Source organism: Mandrillus leucophaeus, unplaced genomic scaffold, assembly GCF_000951045.1.
Source record: "Mandrillus leucophaeus isolate KB7577 unplaced genomic scaffold, Mleu.le_1.0 Scaffold196, whole genome shotgun sequence".
NCBI lineage: Eukaryota > Metazoa > Chordata > Mammalia > Primates > Cercopithecidae > Mandrillus > Mandrillus leucophaeus.
The window spans coordinates 2,464,151-2,486,283 of record NW_012101987.1 but is presented as its reverse complement, the minus strand read 5'-3'; the positions used below and the strand labels follow the sequence as shown (position 1 = coordinate 2,486,283).

Here is a 22,133-nt window from a genome sequence, read left to right as displayed (position 1 = left end):
TTGTAGGGTTTATCTCCAGTATGAATTATCTTATGCATAGTAAGGATGGAAGACCGGTTGAAGGCTTTGCCACATTCTTCACATTTGTAGGGTTTCTCGCCAGTGTGAATTATCTTATGCATAGTAAGGTTTGAGAAACGGTTAAAGGCTTTGCCACATTTTTCACATTTGTAGTATTTCTCTCCAGTATGAATTCTCTTCTGTCTAGTAAGGCTTGAGGACTGCTTAAATGCTTTGCCACATTCTTCACATTTATAGTGTTTCTCTCCAGTATGAATTCTCTCATGTTGACTAAGGATTGAGGGCCAGTTAAAGGCTTTGCCACATTCTTCACATTTGTAGAGTTTCTTTCCAGTATGAATTCTTTCATGTTGAGTTAGTTGAGAGAGCATGCAAAATGATTTGCCACATTTTTTACATTTGAAAGGTTTCTTTCCAGTATGTCTTATTTTAGGTCTATTTGAATTTGAAAATATATGAAACACTTTTATATATGTATAACATTGAAATATTTTGCTCTGGGTAGTTGTGAAACATTGATTAAGTCCATTATAACCTCCTTTGTGCAGCTTACACTCATTCACACTTCTACAGCCTTTATTTAATTGTAAGTTCTTATGTCCACATTTATTGTATCTCCTCAGTATCATTTTTTGGAAAGAATCTTTTATGTTTTGCTCTGGCCAAAGTTCTTCAACAAAATGAGAACGCATAACTAAAAGAAATTAAAACAACAAATTACTCCACTTACTAGGCTCAGATAAACATACAAATCAAACCTATAAAAGCATACAAATGACATAAGCAAAATAGCATATCAAAATACCACAGGGTCTAATTTCTTCATAAATATATAAATGAAACAAAAACTTAAGGGTCAAAATACATTTGTGGAAAATGTATAAATGAGTTAAATGTGTGCAGTGCCACAGGTGAGCACAATGCAGAATCATATAAAAGGAAAAGAAAAGTACATTACATTTAACCAATACAGCTATTCCTGCCCCCTAATATAACACAGTGCCTTCAGAAGCAAATTGCCAACTCCTGGTTTCTATTTTAAAATACAAGAGAAATATTGGCACATACATCTAAATTTCTGGCTTCTAGGGGTCTTACCAGACACTGGTTTCGGTCTCCTGTAACACAAAATGCTGAAATAAATGGGGATATACTTTGGAATAACAGTTTGAGAGTGCTGAGACCAAAGACAAATGGTGCAGCACCACAGAGACTGCAGTATTACAGACAGGGAAGAGGTGTATCAAGTGATTACTGACTATTAAGAAGAAATATGAATAAACTCAACTAAAAAAACACACACAAAAAAAATTTCAGACAAGACACATTCTAAGGACACGTATGAGAGACTCACAGAATCTCTAGCCAAGACAATTCGTTTCAGACTATGCCAGGAGAAAGCTACTACATTATAAAGATTGTGACAGGTAGCTTGTTTTTAATGTCCAAATCCCAATCAAAGATTATAATGTATACAAAATATTAGGGCAGCACAGGCCCATCAAAAACATTATTAAACTTTCAGAAAACAACCATAAAAATGATATAAATATGAAGAAGCTGAACAAACCAACTAGGATACACACACACAAAATATTTATAACACACAAAAATATTAGAAGAATTTCAAAAGTCACAGACAAAAAGATAATCTTAGGAGTGGCAAGACAAAAGTGATGTGTCATTTATTAGCATAGTCTTATAACCAGTGAATCTGTGAACAAGAATTTTGCAGGCAAGAAGGCAACTGTGTGACATAGTCAAAGTCCTAGAAAAAAAAATTCTGTCGAGTGAGAAAAATATCATCAGCAAACTGTTCTAACAAATAAGAAGTAAAAGACATTCTAAAATAATTAAATCCTGAGAAAGTATATTGGCACTACATATGTCCTATATAGCAAAAATGCTGAAAGCAGTTCCTTCTACTGAAAATAACATGATGCAATAAAAAACAACAAATAATCACACGTAAATACTAACTTTCTGGGAAAAAATATGCACATACACAAAACAGAATTTCACAGCATTACCATAATGGTGCAGAAAACACTTTTAATTTTTCTCTAAAAGTTGAAAGATAAAAGCATAGAAATTATCATCTATTAACGAATATACAACACAAAAAGATATAATTAGCTATATCAGTAACCAAGTTGAGAGCAGATGTAATGAGGAAGAATTTTTGTATGCAACTGAAGTTAATTTTTTACCAGATTAAAATATATTGCTGTACCTTTTAAGTTTTATGCAATCCCCAAGATACCAGAAAGAAAATATCCGTATAGATACACAAAAGAAAATAAGAAAGTATAAGCATATGAATACAAAAATCAAAAAGACACAAAAAAGACAGAAAAAGAGAAAATTAGGGACAAAAATAAAATAAAACAATAAATAGAATAACATTAGTAAGTCTTTCTCCTTTAGAAAATTACTTAAATAAATATAAAATTAACTTCCCAATCAAGAGACATACCTTAGAAAAGTATTTAAATATATATAAAATTAACTTTTCAATCAAGAGACATACTTTCAATAAAAGGATTTATTTGAAAATTTAAAAATCAAGATCCAACTTGCCTTTCTACAAGCGGCAGTTGAGATCTAATAAAATAATGAAAGTGGCAAGATGGAAGTAGACATTGCATGCAAACATTAACCAAATAAAAGAAGAGGTCAAAATAACATTATACAAGCGAAATCTTAAGCCAAAAACTGTCATACTTTATAAAATGTACTTGAAATCAAAACTCCAAAGGGAAAAAGAACATTAAACAATAATAGATTAATTTACTGGGAACCTATAACAAATGTGTGTGTGTGTGTGTGTGTGTGTGTGTCTGTATCTCACGTTAGAGTTCCTAATAAATGAAGCAAATATTGACAGAATTGAAGAAGCACATAGAAAGCAACATAGAGAGCAATATAATTACAGTAGGATATTTCAATACCCCACTTTCTATAACAATAGTAAAACAAGACAGAATATTAGTAAGTGAACAGAGGACTTAAAGGCAACATAAAACAAATATTTTTAACAGAGGTATAGAGAACACTCCTCAGCATCAGGATATACACTCTTTTCAATAGCCCATACAACATTCTCCTTGATAGTTCACCTGTTAGGCCAAAAAAAAAAGGCTTAAAATTTTTTTAACTGAAATTTTATGGATTACTTTGTATGACCAAAATGGAATAAGACCGTAAAACAATAATAGAAACAGCTGAAAAATTTACAGATATATGGAAAGTAACAGGCTTGGTGCGGTGGCTCACGCATGTAATCCCAGCACTTTGGGAGGTCAAGGCAGGCAGATCATGAGTTCAGGAGATCGAGACCATCCTGGCCAACATGGTGAAACCCATCTCTACTAAAATATAAAAAATTATCTGGGTGTGGCGGCACGCGCTTGTAATCCCAGGTACTCGGGAGGCTGAGGCAGGGGAATTGCTTGAACCTGGGAAGCAGAGGTTACAGTGAGCCAAGATCCTGTCATTGCACTCCAGCCTGGGTGACAAGAGTGGAAACTCTGTCTCAAAAAAAAAAAAAAAAGAAAGTAACACACTCTTGAGTGTGCTCTTGTTCAAAGGTTAAAATGATTACTACTGTGACACTGTTCATGCTGCTCTATGTAATCTTCACATTGAATGCATGTTTTTCAAAATTCTCATTGCATTTTCGAAGAGCTATGAACAGCAACCCAAAAAGTATAGCAAATTTCAAGAGACAACAACGTACAGAAAAATCTTCAAAAAGAGGAACAACGTTAGAGCCATTATAGTTTCTGATTTCAAAACACATTAAAAAGCTACAGAATTAGGCCAGGTGCAGTGACTCACACCTGTAATCACAGCGCTTTGGGAGGCCATGGTGGGCGAATCACAAGGTCAGGAGTTTGAGACCAGCCTGCCCATCATACTGAAACCCCGTTTCCACTAAAAATACAAAAATTAGCCAGGTGTGGTGGCATGCACCTGTAGTCCCAGCTACTCAAGAGGCTGAGGTGGGAGCATCACTTGAACCCAGGAGGCGGAGGCTGCAGTGAGCTGAGACCATGCCATTACACTACAGCCTGGCCTGGGTGACAGAGTGAGACTCCATCTCAAAAAAAAAAAAACAAAAATAAAACAAACAAACAAAAAAAACCCAAACAACAACAATTAAAAAAACCCAAACAACAACAATAAAAAAAACAAGCTACAGAATTAAAACAAATTGGTAGGAGTCTCAAGGTGAAAAAGTAGACTAATCAAATAGAATGCTGCACATATATAAACTTTCACATATATGGTAATGTAAAGAGTGATTTGCATACCCATAATTACTGCAACATTTTTACTGAAGCCAACAGGCAAATGCAAGCAAATTTCTGTCACCAAATCATTCAGTATACATAATTTGAAATATAAAAATATTGGAATGTCAAAGCTGGGTGTGGTGGCTCATGCCTGTAATTCCAGCACTTTGGGAGGCTGAGATGGACAGATCAAGAGGTCAGGAGTTCGAGACCAGCCTGGCCAATATGGTGAAACCCCTCCTCTACTAAAAATACACAAATTAGTTGGGCGTGGTGGTACGTGCCTGTAGTGCCAGCTACTCCGGAGGCTGAGGCAGGAGAATTGCTTGAACCCAGGAGGTGGAGGTTGCAGTGTGCCAAGATTGAGCCACTGAACTCCAGCCTGGGCGACAGAGTGAGACTCGTCTCAAAAACAAACAAACAAACAAAATAAAACAAAGAAAAATTGGAATATCGCCCAGATTTTAAAACGCAGGAAATATTCTGACAACTATAAAGTGAAAATTCAATGACACGATGCAAAATAAAATGAGCCAGTCACAGGTTTTGAGAACATGGACATCCAAATCATGTTATAGACCAAAGAGGCTTAACAGACTCATACAAAACTTTCCAGTCAAAAGCAAGAGATCCTCTCTAGTAAAAAGCACAATATTCCTATTTGTACCTGGTATATTCCGTTAGGACATATACCAAATGTTATTAAATTTAAGAATACTAGCTGGGTGCAGTGGCTCATGCCTATAATCCCAATATTTTGAGAGACCAAGGTGGGAGGATCACTTGTGGACAGAAGTTTGAGACCAACCTGGGCAAATAGTGAGACCCTGTGTCTACAAATCATCAAAAAAATTAGCCAGACATGTTAGTGCATGATGTCGTTTCAGCTATTCAGGAGGATAAGGTGGAAGGATCACTTGAGCAAAGGAGGTTGAGGATGCATTGAACCAATATCATGCCATTGCACTCCAATCTGGGTGACAGAGTAAGATCCTATCTCAAAACAACAACAAATAAATAAGATCAAAATTATTCAGTTTTCTGACAAAAACTGAATGAAACTAAAAATTATGAGCAAAAGTAAAACTAGCAGATCAAAAGGTAAATGAAAATTAAACACATTCCTCAACATTTTCTTGCTCAGGGGTCAAAAATTTAATTTTTCAAGGATGTCAATACAAATTATAGTGGTGAACAAATTCAATATAATCTCTATAATCCAATAGCATAGTTTTTTTTTGTTTTTTGTTTTTTACAGAAATACTGTTTAGAATTTTAAAATTTGATTATAAACTATAGCCAAACACCCATAAAGAAGAACAAAGAGGGCCAGGTGTGGTGGCACATGCCTGTAGCTGAGACAGGTGAATCACTTTAAGTCAGGAGCTCAAGACCAGCCTGACCAACAAGGAGAACCCCGACTCTACTAAAAATACAAAAGTTAGCCAGGCATGGTGGTGGGTGTGTGTAGTCCCAGCTACTTGGGAATCTGAGGCAGGAGAATAGTTTGATTCCAGGAGGAAGAGGTTTAAGTGAGCTGAGATCGTACCACTGCACACCAACCTGGATGAAGGAGCAAGATTCCATCTCCAAAAAAAAAAAAAAAAGGAATGAAGAGTCATTACAGTTTCTAATTTCAAAACATATTAAAAGCTACAATAACAAAAACAATGTGGCATTGACACAAAGACAGATAAACAGATGAAATAACAGAATAGAGAACCTGCGAATGAACTCTCCCATATATGGTGAAATCATCTTCCACAAAGTTGCCACGAACACACAGTAGAAAAAATATAAACTCTTCAAAAAATAATGTTGAGCCTGGCTAATATGACAAAACCCTGTCTCTACTAAAAATACAAAAATTAGCTGGGCACGATGGTGGGCACCTGTAATCCTAGCTACTTGGGATGCTGAGGCAGGAGAATCGCTTGAGCCAGGGAGGTGGAGGTTGCAGTGAGCCAACGTCAGGCCACTGCACTCCAGCCTAGGTGACAGAGCAAGACTCTGTCTCAAAAAATAATATGTTGAAAAATGACTATTAACACTGATAAAATAAAGTTGGATCATTTCATTGAACCATATATGAAAAATATTTTAAATAAAATGCTTAGAAATAAAAAGAAACTAATAAATCTCTTAGAAAAAATATGGGGAAAAGAAATGGCATTCATCTCAGCACCATTTTCTTAGATACAACATTAAACGCATGAGAAAAAAACAAAAAACAAAAAACTAGCCAGGCGCAGTGGCTCACGCCTGTAACCCCAGCACTTTGGGAGGCTGAGGAGGGCGGAACACCAGAGGTCAGGAGTTCAAGACCAGCCTGGCCAAGATAGTGAAACCCCATCTCTACTAAAAATACAAAAAAATTAGCCAGGTGTGGTTGCATGCACTCATAGTCCAAGCTACTCAGGAGGTTGACAGGAGAATTGCTTGAACCCGGGAGGCAAAGGTCGCAATGAGCCGAGATCTCACCACTACACTTCAGACTGGGTGACAGAGCAAGACTCCCTTTCAAAAATAATAATAATAATTTTAAAAAAACAGAAAAACTTAACTGCAGTATACTTCAAAATTTTTGCACATCAAAGAAAATATTCAATAGGTGACAATGCCTCCTAGGAAATTGGTAAAAATATTTGCAAATCGCAGGTGACAGGAATTAATATGAGAATATATAAACAACTCTTAAAACTGAAAAATAAAGTTGAATAACTTGTTTTACAAATAGAAAAATAATTGAACTAATTTTTATCAAAAAAGATACACAAAGGCCGGAATTACGGTGGCTCACACCTGTAATTCCAGCAATTTGGGAGGCCAAGGCGGGCGGATCACCTGATGTCAGCAGTTCAAGATCAACCTGGGCAACATGGTGAAACCCCATCTCCACTAAAAATACAAAAATTAGCTGGGCGTGGTCGTGGGCACCTGAAATCCCAGCTACTTGGGAGGGTGCGGCAGGAGAAACACTTGAACCTGGGAGGCAGAGGTTGCTGTGAGCCAAGATCATGCCACTGCACTCCAGCCTCGGTGACAGAACGAGACCCCCTCTTAAAAAAAAAAAAAAGTATATATATATATATACACACACACACACAGACATAAATGGAAAAAAAAGAAGTACTTAAGAAGACACACAAAATTATTAATTTATAGAGAAATGCATAGAAATTGAATGACAAAATTACCTGACACCCATTAGAATGGGCACTATCATTTTTTTTGAAAACACCAAATCTTCTGATGACACAATAAAAATGAAATCCATGTTGATTTTTGGTGAAAAACAAGAATGAAGTCATTACTTAAAAATATTACATTGGCCGGGCGCGGTGCCTCATACCTGTAATCCCAGCACTTTGGGAGCCCAAGGCGGGCAGATCACATGAGGCCAGGAGTTCGAGACCAACCTGACCAACATGGAGAAACCCCATCTCTACTAAAAGTACAAAATTAGCCGGGCATGGTGGCACATGCCTGTAATCCCAGCTACTCAGAAGGCTGAGGCAGGAAAATCGCTTGAACCTGGGAGGGGGAGGTTGTGGTGATCTCACTCCGTCTCATTAAAAAAAAAAAGTTATAAATATTTCTCAAATAATTAAAAATAAAATTATTATCAAATACAGCGATCCCATTTATAAATCTATATCCAAAATATGCAACACAGAACCTGGAAGACATATGTCAACATCCATGTTTATTGTACCAGTATTCACAAAAGCAAAAAAACTGAAGCAACCCAGATATCTCCTTGATTTATAAACACATCAAAAAATGTAACATACACATGCAATGAAATATTATTCAGCCTTAAAAAAACTTCTTGCATTTTAAGATAAACTTTGAAAATACTGTGTCACCTGAAATAAGCCAGTAACAAAATGATGAATACTATGATTCCACTTATATGAGATATTTTAAGTAGTCACACTTACAAAAAAAAAAAGTAGAAAGGTGTTTGTCAAGGGCTCCACAGAGGGTAAAATGGGTTGTTGTTACTTAATGGGTATTGAGTTTTAATTTCACAAGATGTTAAAATTTTAGAAGTCTTTTGCATAACAATGTGAATAGACTTAAGATGCCTGAAATGTAGACTTTTTTCAGACAGGGTCTCACTCTGTCACCCAAGCTGGAGTGCAGTGGCACAATTATGGTTCACATTAGTCTCAAACTCTCAGTCTCAAGTAATCCTTGCTTCTCAATCTGCCAAGTAGCTGAGACCACAGGTGCATACCAACATGCCTGGCCATTTTTAACATTTTTTTTGTGGAGAGAAAATCTTTATATCTTTCCCAGGCTGGTCTCAACATTTTGGGCTCAAGAGATTCTCCTGCCTTGGCCTCCCAAAACGTGAGAATTACAGATGTGAGCCACCACTATGCCTAGGCCTGAAATGTACACTTCAATAGATTTAAGATGGTAAATTTTACATGTTTTTACAACAAATTTTTTAAAAGAAAAATGAAAAACTACAGAATTATAAATCTTTTCAAAAATTACCTTCAAATCACAAAACTGCTTCTCTTACACAAAGGAAACAAATGTTCATCATTAAACACATGGTGAAAATAAGACTATTTCCATGACTACTCACTGAGACAAGATAAAACAACCATTGAAAATCAGCTAAGAATATATATAAGTTATAACCAAAATTGGGGTTATATTTATAGATAAACATACACAGATATATAATCTGATTGTGATAGATGTATGGCTAATTTATCTAATTAAACCCCACATTGACTTAAAATGTACAAACAGAATTGCTCATTGTCTAAAATTATAATACCTAAGTAAAACAAAAAAAAAAAACAATAAACCAATGTTAAGAAATCTACACTGGTCAGGGCGCGGTGACTCAAGCCTGTAATCCCAGCACTTTGGGAGGCCGAGATGGGCGGATCACGAGGTCAGAAGATCGAGACCATCCTGGCTAACACGGTGAAACCTCTTCTCTACTAAAAAATAGAAAAAACTAGCCGGGCGAGGTGGCGGGCGCCTGTAGTCCCAGCTACTCGGGAGGCTGAGGCAGGAGAATGGCCTAAACCCGGGAGGCAGAGCTTGCAGTGAGCCGAGATCGCGCCACTGCAATCCAGCCTGGGCGACAGAGCCAGACTCCATCTCAAAAAAAAAAAAAAATAAAGAAACCTACACTGAAGACACACACTATAACAGAAATGCTTATTCATAAAATCTGTAATGCAACACTGATGTAAAATTCAAAAAATTTGTCTGGATAACTACAATGTTTGGCTGTAACTGTGTACTCAGGGAAGGCATTTTGAGTCATTGGCATAAACCATATAACAGCAAAATTTCAGAGAATGCAGAATAATCATAAATAGAAGATTCTAATGAGAAACTTTTTTTTTTTTTTTTTTTTTTGAGACAGAGTCTCGCTCTGTCACCAGGCTGGAGTGTAGTGTTGTGATCTCAGCTCACTGCAACCTCTGCCTCCCGGGTTCAAGTGATTCTCCTGCCTCAGCCTCCCAAGAAGCTAGGACTACAGGTGTGCACCACCACGTCCAGCTACTTTTTGTATTTTTAGTAGAGACAGGGTTTCACCATGTTGGCCAGGATGGTCTCAATCTCTTGACCTCATGATCTACCCGCCTTGGCCTCCCAAAGTGGTAGGATGACAGGAGTGAGCCACTGCGCCTGGCCAAGAAACTTTTTAATAAATAAGCATTTAAAAGAAACTAGAGTTGATTTTTGTGTTTTAAATATATGCTATTCTTACACAAAATGAAGCTGTTGTAATCCAACTTTAAAAGTAAGTAGTCTTACATCTTTATATATATACACACACATGCACACACGCAAAATAGGGTTAGAGCCTCTGATATATATAATAAATATTTGGAAATAAATTATTATTTAGATATAGGTTAAAGAAAGTGGGTACGAATCCTATAATTCTTTTTTTGCCTTCAGGAAACTTAAATTGATAGGTAACTATTTTAGTAAACATGGAGTGCCTACTAATTATCTAATTTACTTCAAACATAACATATACATTCTAGCATATTGTCCTAAATGTCTGAATCCAAAATCACAGACAAATTTGGAATAGAAAATACAAAGTAAAAACATATAGGGAGAGTGAAATCAGTAAGATGGAGAAATAACAGTTACCCTATTTTCTTATCCCTCCAACAGCAAGAAAATTTCTCAACCATCCCTGACAAAAAAGCTTTTATGAGAGAACCAGGCCTCATGGCTCGAACCTGTAATGACAGCTACACGGTACATTAAGGTTGGAGAATTGCTTCAGGCTAGGATTTCAAGACAAGCCTGGGTTATGTAGCAACACCCCATCTCCAAAATGAATACCTCTGAGAGAGCTTTACCATCCAGTGAGGGAGCTGTGAAACTCTGCTATAGCTCAAAATTGAGGAATGTTTCTCTTCAGAAGGCAGACCCTCATTCCGGTGGCAAACTACAAGACCCCCGTTCTTGGCTACGGACCAGAAAATCGCTCACCTAATTTGGTCACACTGAGAATTCTACTTACTCTGTAATCATCCCAAACTTTTACCAGCCACAATCTGGGAGAGGTCCTCTTCTTCCAGAGGTCCGGAAGAAGACACTCATTTACAACCACGCAACAGGCCTGCAGACGTTGGTCTTTACTGTGTTGTGGTCCCTGAAGCAGTTCAATGACTTAGTTCCAGCTCTCTGAGCCACAGTTCATGGCCAGTTCTGCTTAGATAGATATTCACACAATGACCTGAGGAAATGCTCTCTGGTACTCAGTGAAAGCCATATTCATCTGCATCCCAATGTAAGGCCTACCATATGCAGACCCAACGGCAAAAATCTGTCCTACTGTCTGCCCTGCAGTGCAAAATCCTGAAGGATATTCAGTCTGTCCAAAACTAAAATGGGAATTACAACTACACAAGCCTCTGTAACAAACCAGCTAAAGGTGGACCCAAGTGCAGACCCAGCAGCCTTGTGATGAAGCTAAACCCCTCTCTACTACAAACCCAGAAGACATCCCATCACCCTGGGACCCAACGAAAGATCTTTACCTCCTGAAACCAGTTTATAAAAACTCAAAGAGGTGGTTGCTTCTTCAAATTTACAGACACCAATGTAACATTATATTGTGCCCATTGTCAATGCTTCTATTTTAACATTGCACTGCAAGTATATGGCAGAAGAAAGTCAAAAAAATGATAAATATGTCAATGATGAAGTCATTAAAATTGAAGACAAAAAAAGTAAAAAGTTGCTGTTTGTAGATCATATGATCTCATATTTTAAAAACCATAAACAAGGCCAGGTGCGATGGCTCATGCCTATAATCCCAGCACTTTGGGATGCCAAGGCAGGTGGATCATTTGAGGTCAGGAGTTTAAGACCAGCCTGGCCAACATGGTGAAACCCTGTCTCTACTAAAAATACAAAAATTAGCTGGGTGTGGTGGTACACGCCTGTAATCCCAGCTACTCAGGAGGCTGAGGCAGGAGAATTGCTTGAACCCGGAAAGTGGAGGTTGCACTAAGCCAAGATCACACCACTGTACTCCAGCCTGGGTGACACAGCGAGACTTATTCTCAAAAACAAAAACCATAAACAGTACATTAAAACTTGTCTAAATTAATAAATGCACTCAGTAAATTAGCAAAATATAAAATTAACATACGAGTTATGGTTCCATACATTAAAACAAATTATCTGATAAAATAGAGAAAAAGAAAACAATCTTATTTACAATAGCATTAAGATAGTAAATTTCTGAAAACAAATTTATCCAAGGATGTAAAAAATCTTTACAATTAAAGATACATCAATGAAAGAAATTAGAAAGAACAAATAAATTTAAAAACATTTTATATCTATGGATTGAAAGAATATTGTTAAAATGCCATATTATTCAAAGTGATCTATAGATTCAATAAACTCCCAATCAAAACTTAAGTGGTAGTTTTTTCACAGTAATGAAAAACACGATTCTAAAATGTACATAAAACTACAATAAACTTTGAATAGCCAAAGCAATCTTGAGGAAAAAGAACAAAGCAGAGAAACATCATACTTTAAAATGTCAAACTATATTTCAAGACTATAGTTTTAAAAACAGGATGGAATGTGCAGAAAAATTAAGAACAACAAAAAAAGAACAGAAACCACTACTCACACCTTTCAGATATAATGCAAAAAGAAAACTTAAAAAGTAGTGTAATCATAGAGAGTTTCTCAAAATTATGCAGATGTTTGTGTATCTTCCAAACAATGGAAAACTAGTCAGATTGTGCAGTCTCTTATATGCCACGAAGAGGACTTCGGCTCTCACTGTAAGCTTGAAAAAAGATCACTGAGGGGAAAGCTCCATAGAGAATTCAAAAGCATAAGACGGAAGATGCCCCGAAATGAGAGGAAAATTTTAAAAACAACCCAGCTTTATAGAAATTATTTGTTTTGAAACACAGCTTCCCCAAATTACATTTTAAAGACTGGCTTTCTCTTTGACCTTGGGACCTCTCGTCTGTGTTGTTTGTTGTGTTCACTCTCACCTACCCGGGGGTTCATCCACTATCTCATGTTGCTTCATATTCCAGGGCTCTTTTTCTTTTTCCAGACAGGTAATTAGGTCTGGCTTAGAGGCAACAATACCTGTTTTATTAAAAGTAAATAAAATTAATCTTGCCCATATTCTGTAATTGCCAACTTAGTAATGTGTACAATAAAGAGGATGTAATAGAATATTCTAGTAAATTAATCCCAAAATACTAATTTATAACAGAAACTTCTAACTATTTAGAAAACATTTTTAATTTGTAGGTACTTAATTTCACTACCCAGAACTACTGAATCAGAAATTGATGGTGGCAATTAGATTTTAAAGTGTGGGAAACAGTATTTTAGGCCACTGAATTTCTGGAATTAACACTAATCCAGAGCTAAGAATGCAGATTAGCTCAGGAATGTGGAAAGTTAATGTCAAAATAAAACACCCTGAAGAAATTGTCTTCTACATGGATAAATCAGCAATATTTTCTTGAAAATGAGAATCTGAAACTCGTTTATGCAAAGCATACTTTACCAAAAAACAATCTACAAAGAACAGAAATAAAACCTTTAGGATATATTAGAAATGGTGTATTGAAGTTATTCTCACCCAGGAAGACCAGGTTTCTGTAGTTCTCTAACATCACATTTTTATATAAATTTTGCTGTGCTTTGTCCAGGCATTGCCACTCCTCCAGAGAGAATTCTATGGCCACATCCATAAATGTCAATGATGGCTGAAAAACATACAAACACACGTATTTACCAACTGGCCACGGGCAGAATTTTTAATTTGACTCAAGGTGAAATGTGAGAGTAAAGAGGACTGGTTCTGACTTATAGGACTGACTAAAATTGTCCAATAAAATGAATTTCCACACAGAAATATTCTGAGAAAATAGAGTGGCATAGGATCCACAACATCAGCGTATAGATGCTGTTTTTCTGGATAACAAAGTATAAAATCAAGGGCATAAACACAAACGTACATTTTTGAGTGCTATATTTACATTCTAGAGAATGAGGTGTGTGTACTTTTCAGATCAAAAAGACATGCTAAGTTAGAAAGTACCTCTTAAATTTTAATGTTATACAGTACACTTGATATCTTTTTAATGCAGATATTTTTTCAGAAGATCTGCAATAAAGTCTGAGTTGCTCATCATTAATGCCAATGTTTTTGCCCCAAAAAGATTTTGTCAAACATCAAGTAAAAGAGCCTGTGTTTTTCCCAGTTTTTCTGGCCTGTAAGCAAAGATGAGAGCTTTCATTTTCCAGACACAAACATATGCAAAGAAAACCTAAGAAAGAAGGGAAGCTTCCAGATTAAATATGATTATTTATGCATGTCAGCTGCATAAAGACACTTAATAATAAAGAGAAAAATAATTAACTCTATAGTAAAAAAAAAAATCTGTCAGAGAGCTCTTTAACGAAGTGAATCATTAATATAAAGTGCACAAGGACAAATTTTTATAATGTGCTGATACACACAGGACACAGCATCACTACTGAAACATTGTCACCATACAGAAACATCAGTTTTATGCAAAGTTCAAGATACAGATAACTTCTATGTTCTGTAACTTTTAATATTGATATTAAGTAGTCTTTCTTTAGTACCCTATACAGCATGTATCTTCTAATTTTTTTTATAACTTTCTGGGTGAGAAATGCCATCCTGTTTAAATAAGCATTTTTTAAAATCCTGTTTTGCATAGAGCTAATGGAGAGCACAGATGGAATCTCAACATTACATCTTCTCCATTTTTACCAAGAACCCCCAATTTTTCTCAAGAGAAATCTTGAGTATCCACACCTTCCCACAGTCCACAACCACGAAGAGAACAATTTTAATATTGCAGATTATAAATTCATGGGGAGAATTCTGCATGGCATATAAGAAACCAAGATATACAGAATGTAGAAAAGGCTTTGGTATATAGGAAAGAAATATTTTGCAGAGATCACTGGATATTATATGAATTTTTAAAACTGGTTAAAACAAACTCATTAGGGAGGAAAAACACAAAAGTAGAGAAGTAAAGATTTGCAAGTACTAAGCACATGGCAGTCCAGGAAGCAAAGTGGACACTGCTCTTGATCTGAGACACGTTTAGCTAAAAGAAAAGCCTTTCTTTCCTCTTTATCTTCCTCCTCTGGATTCCTGCTCAGATGAGATTCTTTGGACAAATTACACCTGCATCTTGAAAATATGCCTTTAAAGGTTTCAGCACCACCTGTTAACCTGCTAGTACCACACCCACAGGCAGAGGGACCAAAACCTGCAGAAAAAGCCCACCCATTTCGGTCCTTTATAACAGAAGGGATTCAGGAACAATGAACTGCTCCATGGGGGCAAAAATAAAAATTTCTCTTTCCAGCCGGGCACGGTGGCTCACACCTGTAATCGCAGAACTTCGGGAGGCCGAGGCAGGTGGATCACCAGGTCAAGAGATCGAGACCATCCTGGCCAACATGGTGAAACTCCACCTCTACTAAAAATACAAAAATTAGCTGGGTGTGGTGGCATACAACTGTAGTCCCAGCTACTCAGGAGGCTGAGGCAGGAGAAACGATTGAACCCAGAAGGCAGAGGTTTGCAGTGTGCTGAGATCGCGCCACCACACTCTAGCCTGGCGACACAATGAGACTCCATCTCTAAATTAATAAATAAATTTCTCTTTTTCTGTCCTCAGGTGCCCTCCCTTGCCACAGACACCAACAATTTCTGCTACAGTAAAGGAAATATGGGCCACACTGCCCTGTGCCTACCAAACCCAAACAGAAAAAGGCCCTGTAACCACCCTCTAGTGCAAAGATGAAACTTAACTCTCATGAATGTATCTTGAATCCATCATACCTGATTCTGGCCTCACCTTAGAGTCACATGAGGGACTTCATTAAAACGACATGGATGCTTCCACCCAGAATAAACAAAATCCATGGAAAGGGCACAAGTAAAGAGATTTCTGCCAATTTTTCATGTAATCCTAGTTAGAAATCTGGGCTGAGGCCAGACACAGTGGCTCACGCCTATAATCCCAGCACTTTGGGAGGCCAAGGTGGGCGGATCACGAGGTCAGGATATCGAGACCATCCTGGTTAACATGGTGAAACGCTGTCTGTACTAAAAATACAAAAATCAGCTGGACATGGCAGCATGTGCCTGTAATCCCAGCTACTCAGGAGGCCGAGGCAGGAGAATTGCTTCGACTTGGGAGGTGAAGATTGCAGTGAGCCGAGATCTTGCCACTGCACTCCAGCCTGGAGACAGAGCTAGACTTCATTTCAGAAAACAAAAGAAAGAAAGAAATCTGGGCTGATAACCATTTAGCTAAGCATTGCCTCTCAAACTTTAATGAGCTTAAAAATCACTTGGTAATTTTGGTCCCATTCTATGTATTGTAATTCTGATAGTTTTGATGGGGTTTAAAATGGGTGTTTTAAACAAGTTCCCTGTCGGTGATAATGTTGCTTCCCCTGGGTTCATGATTAGCATTAGTTAGAGAAAGCAGGCACAGGACAGAGTCGCTTACACTCAGCACTTCTCACAACACAAATACTTCTAGGACAAATGAAGACAACTCATCTCCATTCTGAAGGATCATATTCTTCACTGGCTCTTTAAAGTTTACAGAACAAACAACAGTAAAATCTGAAGCAGTCTGCATTTTATAAACATGTGAACGTGTACTAATGCAATAATTACGGAGCACTGTGCTGGGAATAACACACTATTGGATTTAATCCTCATAACACCGAGGGAGCTGGTACTAAGTATTTAATAAATCTCAAAATTTAGATAAAGTGTCCGGCATTTTTATTTCTTCTTCTGTTTGTCATCAATTTCTTTAAAAACTGTATAGAATAAAAGCTAAATATAGACTGATGAGAGGGATAAGGAAAGAATTTGGTGTAGTTTTGAGACATTTTTATTGTTTTATGTTTAATTTTTTGTAACCTGTCTAGCAACTACTGGATCTGCAGGAATAGAAAACAAGTTACTAAATGGAATGCCTCTGCAAGCACCAGTTTTAATGGAAAATTTAAAAATTAAGACCCTAAAATATACTTTTTTTCATTTATCTGCTTTTGGGTTTCAAGAAAGCATGAGCACCAGCTCTAGAAAAAAAAAAAAAAAAGAGAATTCACCAGCCAAACCTCTGATCTCTTCTAATCAGTTCTATGAGGCAAGGTTCCAGAGTGGGGACAGATCTAAATAAGGCCTCCAAAAAGGGTGATCTGAACAGAATTAGGGCAGGGAGGGGACCCTATATCGAATTCTGCTCTCTACGCCATTGAAGGTACTTCCAGTTCTGTTTTTCCTAAGCTTACCTAAGAGAAACTTAAATCCCAGAGTTTGTATAATTTTTATAACCGCACCCTCAATTTTGTAACATAATAAATTATAAGCAATTTAAACAAATTTCTTACAGATTTCTAGGGTAATTTTATTAGAAGACAAATATGTATTCTTAGCAAAGTAAAAGAAATAGAAATAACAATAAAAAGTCTCCATCTATAAATATCCCTTCAGGTGATGACATCAGAAGTCACAACAATATAAAGAACGTGGCCCCAGAGAAGCCCAAAATCTTTCTGCACACATCTATTCATTCTACCAATTATATAATGCTTAATTCAACCATTTATGCAGTTGCTAGTCTAGACTAAAAGTTCATAAATGGTAGAGACCATGACTGCTTCATCTGTTTTTCTAATGGCCATATGAAATGGAAGCAATTAGTGTGTCTGTTTGAGTTCCAGACCTCCTCCTCATTTTTCACCCAAGTACTAGAAAACTGGAGCAACTCTCATCTGGGTGCCAACCAAAGACATCTCTTGTATGAGAGGAGGAACAAACACAGGATGACTCATTTCTCTTACACTGAGACAGAAGCACAATTAACCAACCACTCTTGTCAGCCTAACACAGTTCTGCTCTGAACATCCTCAAATGTCTCAAAGATGCCTACATGATTGCGAGAGGATTCCCAGTGACTCTGGGCTGATGGCCCAATGATGAGCCAGGAAAGAGAGACTCAGGCTGATTCTAAATAGAAAATGAAACTGCCCTGGACGAGCTCCAGAACATGAATTACCTGTCGTGATTAGCAAACTCTTAGATAAGAAGAAAGACAAGAATACTCCAGTTTCACATTTATAGGTAGGTATAGTTGTGGTTATGGCTCTGGATACATTGTGGCCTTGATCCCTCACTCCTAAGATGCTTGTTTAGACTTATAGATTCTGCCATCAGATTCTATTTACACTAGGAGCCTCTCACATAATAGCAGCAGGTCACTGGACAAGATCTGAAAAGCTCAAAGAGCCACACTTTTAAAGGGCGGAGGGGTTACAAGATGTCTATGTTGACATCTCACCATGCAGAAAATGCCTCCTGTTGTACATTCTGAATTTAAAGCCCATCCCTTTTTTGTAAATCCCAGGCAGAGGCCAGACCTTACTTGCAAATTGTAGGTGGGATCAACCCGGCTCGGCATCCTTGGGTGTTACAGAAAGCAGAGTACAAGGAGAGATCCCCTCACAGATGCTGCTCTAGCACAGTCTAAATGATAAGTCTACCTAAGAGGAAAAAGCTGAGGCAACATGAATATAAGTAAAGAATTTATTTGGGCAAAGCTTGAGGATTATAACTTGGAAGGACACTTTCAAGTTGCCTGGAATCTACACTTTGATTAGCAGCACTTACAAGTAGATTTGTAAAGGCAAAAAGAGAGGGACAGAGAGTGGGCTGATACAAAGCTGTTTGTCGGTAATTATTTATTTATAGAAATAGCATTGATTATTGATTGGATATACATCATTAGGGTTTAGAGTATGGGTTATAGTGTTCAGTTAGGCACTACTATAGCTACTGATGGCAATAGTGAACAGTTTCAGTAGATAAATATAAAGTTCAAAGAGGGGAGAAAGACATAATTGTGTTCTCATTTTAATGTCTCTGAGTCCAAAGGACTTGCATTCCTCAGATAAAAGTTTTCCTTTGTTCCCAAATTTCAAGACCTAGATTCAGAATTTGGAGCTGCAGATTTAGGTCCTGGATGGGTGGAGTAGCAGAAGGTGTTACCTGCACATTTGTGGGCATTTTACCAACAGAATAAAGTGGAAAGTGGAGACTCTCAAGTCTACATGTCTACTCAATGCACACGTGTCACTTTCATTGGGTTTCTGAGGCCCCTGGTCTACGAATCGGTTTCAGATCTGAAGATACAAGAGTCATTGAAAGAGGTAAAGTGGTTGATTGGTGCCCTGTGAAGTTTATAGAAATCTGATGTAGCTCTCTAGAAATAACTGTAGAGGACTCTAGATACCAAATAGGCAGAGACACAATTCTGCCTGCATATTTAGGGGACAGCATGCACTTTGCAGCAAAACTGGGAGTTGATTGGGAGAGCCTGAGAGGAAAAGGTTTCTCTAGAGTAAAGCTTTGTTGGCACCTTATATTTTTATATTATGTCTGTTAATTCTAGACAGTGTTTCAGAACTATAATTAAAAAGAAATTTTCTCCAGCCCCAGAGAAACTCCACAATGAAAGAACAGAAAAAAACTGTTTTATTACACAATTAAACCAGAATGTGACAAGCATCACTGTCAATCTGCTTAAGAGACTGCAAAGACAAAAGGATGGCCACTATAATTAGTTCACAAGTAGAGGAATTTCCAGCACCATATCACACATAGTTCATCCTAAATTCACCTGGAGATTGGGAAGGCCATCCGTGTATGCTAATTGGTTATATTTAATGACAAAATAAACTTTTTACATCTTCATGACAGAAGGTAATTTTGCAACTTGAAGCCAGGTGTCTGCTGAAGGCAGGCTCTGAAGGCAGGCTCTTACTCTCCTGCAGAAATGGTTGAATATTGTGCTATCTTTTGGTTATTTACATTTTAAAGCAATGGCTCTCTACTCCCTGAGCACTGGGCTACAGCACCCTGCTTGCCCTCTCCTGATGGCTCATGTCCTTCCTTGATTCCTATCTACCACTGAGGCAGAGCACAGGGCTCACAGCTGGCAGCTCACATTTTAGGTGAACCCCAATGCCACAGCAGCACTCTAGTGCCACATCAGAGTGAAGCCTGAGCTGAGGAGAAGAGCCTGCAGGCCTCCTGGGTAGAATTGCACCTTCACAATAATGGAAATGGGAGCAGTGTTTCAGCCTCAGTTTCTATTTATAGTGGTGACATGGAAAAAACACTGCTGGATTTCCAGCATGAGTCTGGACAGTGACAGCTTCAAGAGTTCTCACTGTGACAGCCCACCTCATTCACACACACCATGGGATACTAATCGGGCTTCTGAAATAGACACCCAAAGCAATGGAGAGAAAAACAGCTCTCCATCAGAGTAAGATTACATTGAGAGAAAAATAAATTAAATGCTTCTTTAGAAAAACTTCAGATTAGAGAAAAGATTTATCAAGTTCGCCAGAAAATATTCCCCTAAAAGGAATTTCTCTCTAAACACCCAAGTACACAGCTACTCTCAGCATGACAAACATGAGCATTATGAAAACGGGGGGCATATTCTCAGCAGAATTTTATAAGGTTTCTCTCATCTAGCCATTAAATGAGGGATCCATATTGAAATACATCTGACAATTTCCACCAGCACTTTTTGATGAAGAATTGGAACCTTTGTTTATATAGTGAAATATATTAGAGCTTGCAACATAGCTAACTTAAGAGCCATTATTGTTTTCAGGTGGTCACATCTCCCATTGTGTTTATTTTTCCTGAAATAGTAGCATTCACATTTAGTCAAATGACAGTCAATAAAATCATGCTTTTAGATATTAATCTACCGTGACAATTTTATAGTAAATTTTCTTTGGATACTAGATGTAAATATCTAAGTATAAATAATTTAAAATTGTCTCTAACCATAATTCAGTTAAAACACTTTATATTTTGAAGTATAAAATACAATAATTAAAATGACTAATTCATTCAATGTAAATATTGCGTCTTTATATTTATACTACTATAGGAAATGCCGTTTAATGTATATGAATGCAAGTTCTTTACAACACTATACATAACAATGCTAATTGCTGTGAAATAAACAGAAACCAAAGTACAACTACAGACTCCACTCTTCTTTTATACACTAAACTATTTTTCTCTTTGCAGTTTAAGTACTTCAGATTGCAAATATTAATTACCTTGAAAAATCAGTTTTCTTCAAAGGAACTTACTCTGCATCTTTTAATCTTTATTATTATGTATTGCTAAATTTAATCCCACCTTTGTGCTCAACTTTCATGTGCTCTTAAAAGGAGCTTTAATGTAAATAAATCTACGTCTACTTTAAAAGACTAAAAGTGAAAAAAAAAAACCTTTGTCAAAGCAAAAACAAAGCAATGGTTCTGAGGTCCTAGAGAAAGACAATCCTGAGTCAAAAAGAATGAAATAAAGTTTATTTAGCTGTTACCATAATTCACATATATTTCCAAAAAGCAGAGAAAAATATCTACATATAATCTAAATGCTTTAAGCAGAGAAAAATATCTACATATAATCTAAATGCTTTAAGAAAAGAGAGAGATGAACAAAATGTCCTTTCTTATTTTCAGGTAAGATGATAAAGCTTCTTATTTTTAATTTACATTTGCTCCTGCAACAGTCAAGTCTCTTGACATGTTCTTGAATGCTTGGACATCTGAGTATCAGTAGACACGGGATACAGGCATCTAAGTAGTAGCCATGGGCATCCTGTGTGCACTTCAAAGAATATTTACTAAGAAAAAAGCAGGCTGGGTGCGATGGCTCATGTCTGTAATCCCAGTACTTTGGGAGGCCGAGGTGGGTGGATCATGAGGTCAGGAGTTTGAGACCAGCCTGGCCAACATGGCGAAACCCCATCTCTAATAAAAATAACAAAAATTAGCCGGGCATGGTGGTGGGCACCTGTAATCCCAGCTACTTGGGAGGCTGAGGCAGGAGAATTGCTTGAACCTGGAAGGCAGAGGTTGCAGTGAGCCAAGATCATGCCATTACACTCTAGCCTGGGTGACAAGAGCAAGACTTTGGGGAAAAAAAAGCAGAAAACAGAAAGCTGTTATTAAAAAAAAAATCCATAGATGCACATGAATAAAGCAAGTTCTTAGCTATGAAGAGACTCAGATTCTGACACAATAATAGTGAGAGACTATAGTAACCCACAGACACTAATAGATCATGTTATGCCCAGACCGTTTGTTCCCCAAAGAAGACCACCAGAGTCCAGAGTCAAAGCCAAGCGGCAAGGATCTTTT

General features: G+C 37.2%; 1 protein-coding gene across 1 annotated transcript in view; it reads right to left on the bottom strand.

The window, feature by feature from the left end:
• Positions 1-2: 2 nt before the first annotated feature.
• LOC105538644 (zinc finger protein 85-like) overlaps positions 3-22,133 on the bottom strand; it is a gene marked incomplete at its 3' end in the record, with an annotated part of 53,703 nt that continues 31,572 nt past the window's right edge. Inside the window, exons 2-4 of the mRNA XM_011978545.1 lie at positions 13,459-13,585; positions 12,858-12,953; positions 3-715 (exon numbers count right to left, since the gene is read on the bottom strand). Coding sequence (XP_011833935.1) covers positions 3-715; positions 12,858-12,953; positions 13,459-13,585 — 936 coding nt within the window. The remainder of the gene's footprint in view (positions 716-12,857; positions 12,954-13,458; positions 13,586-22,133) is intronic.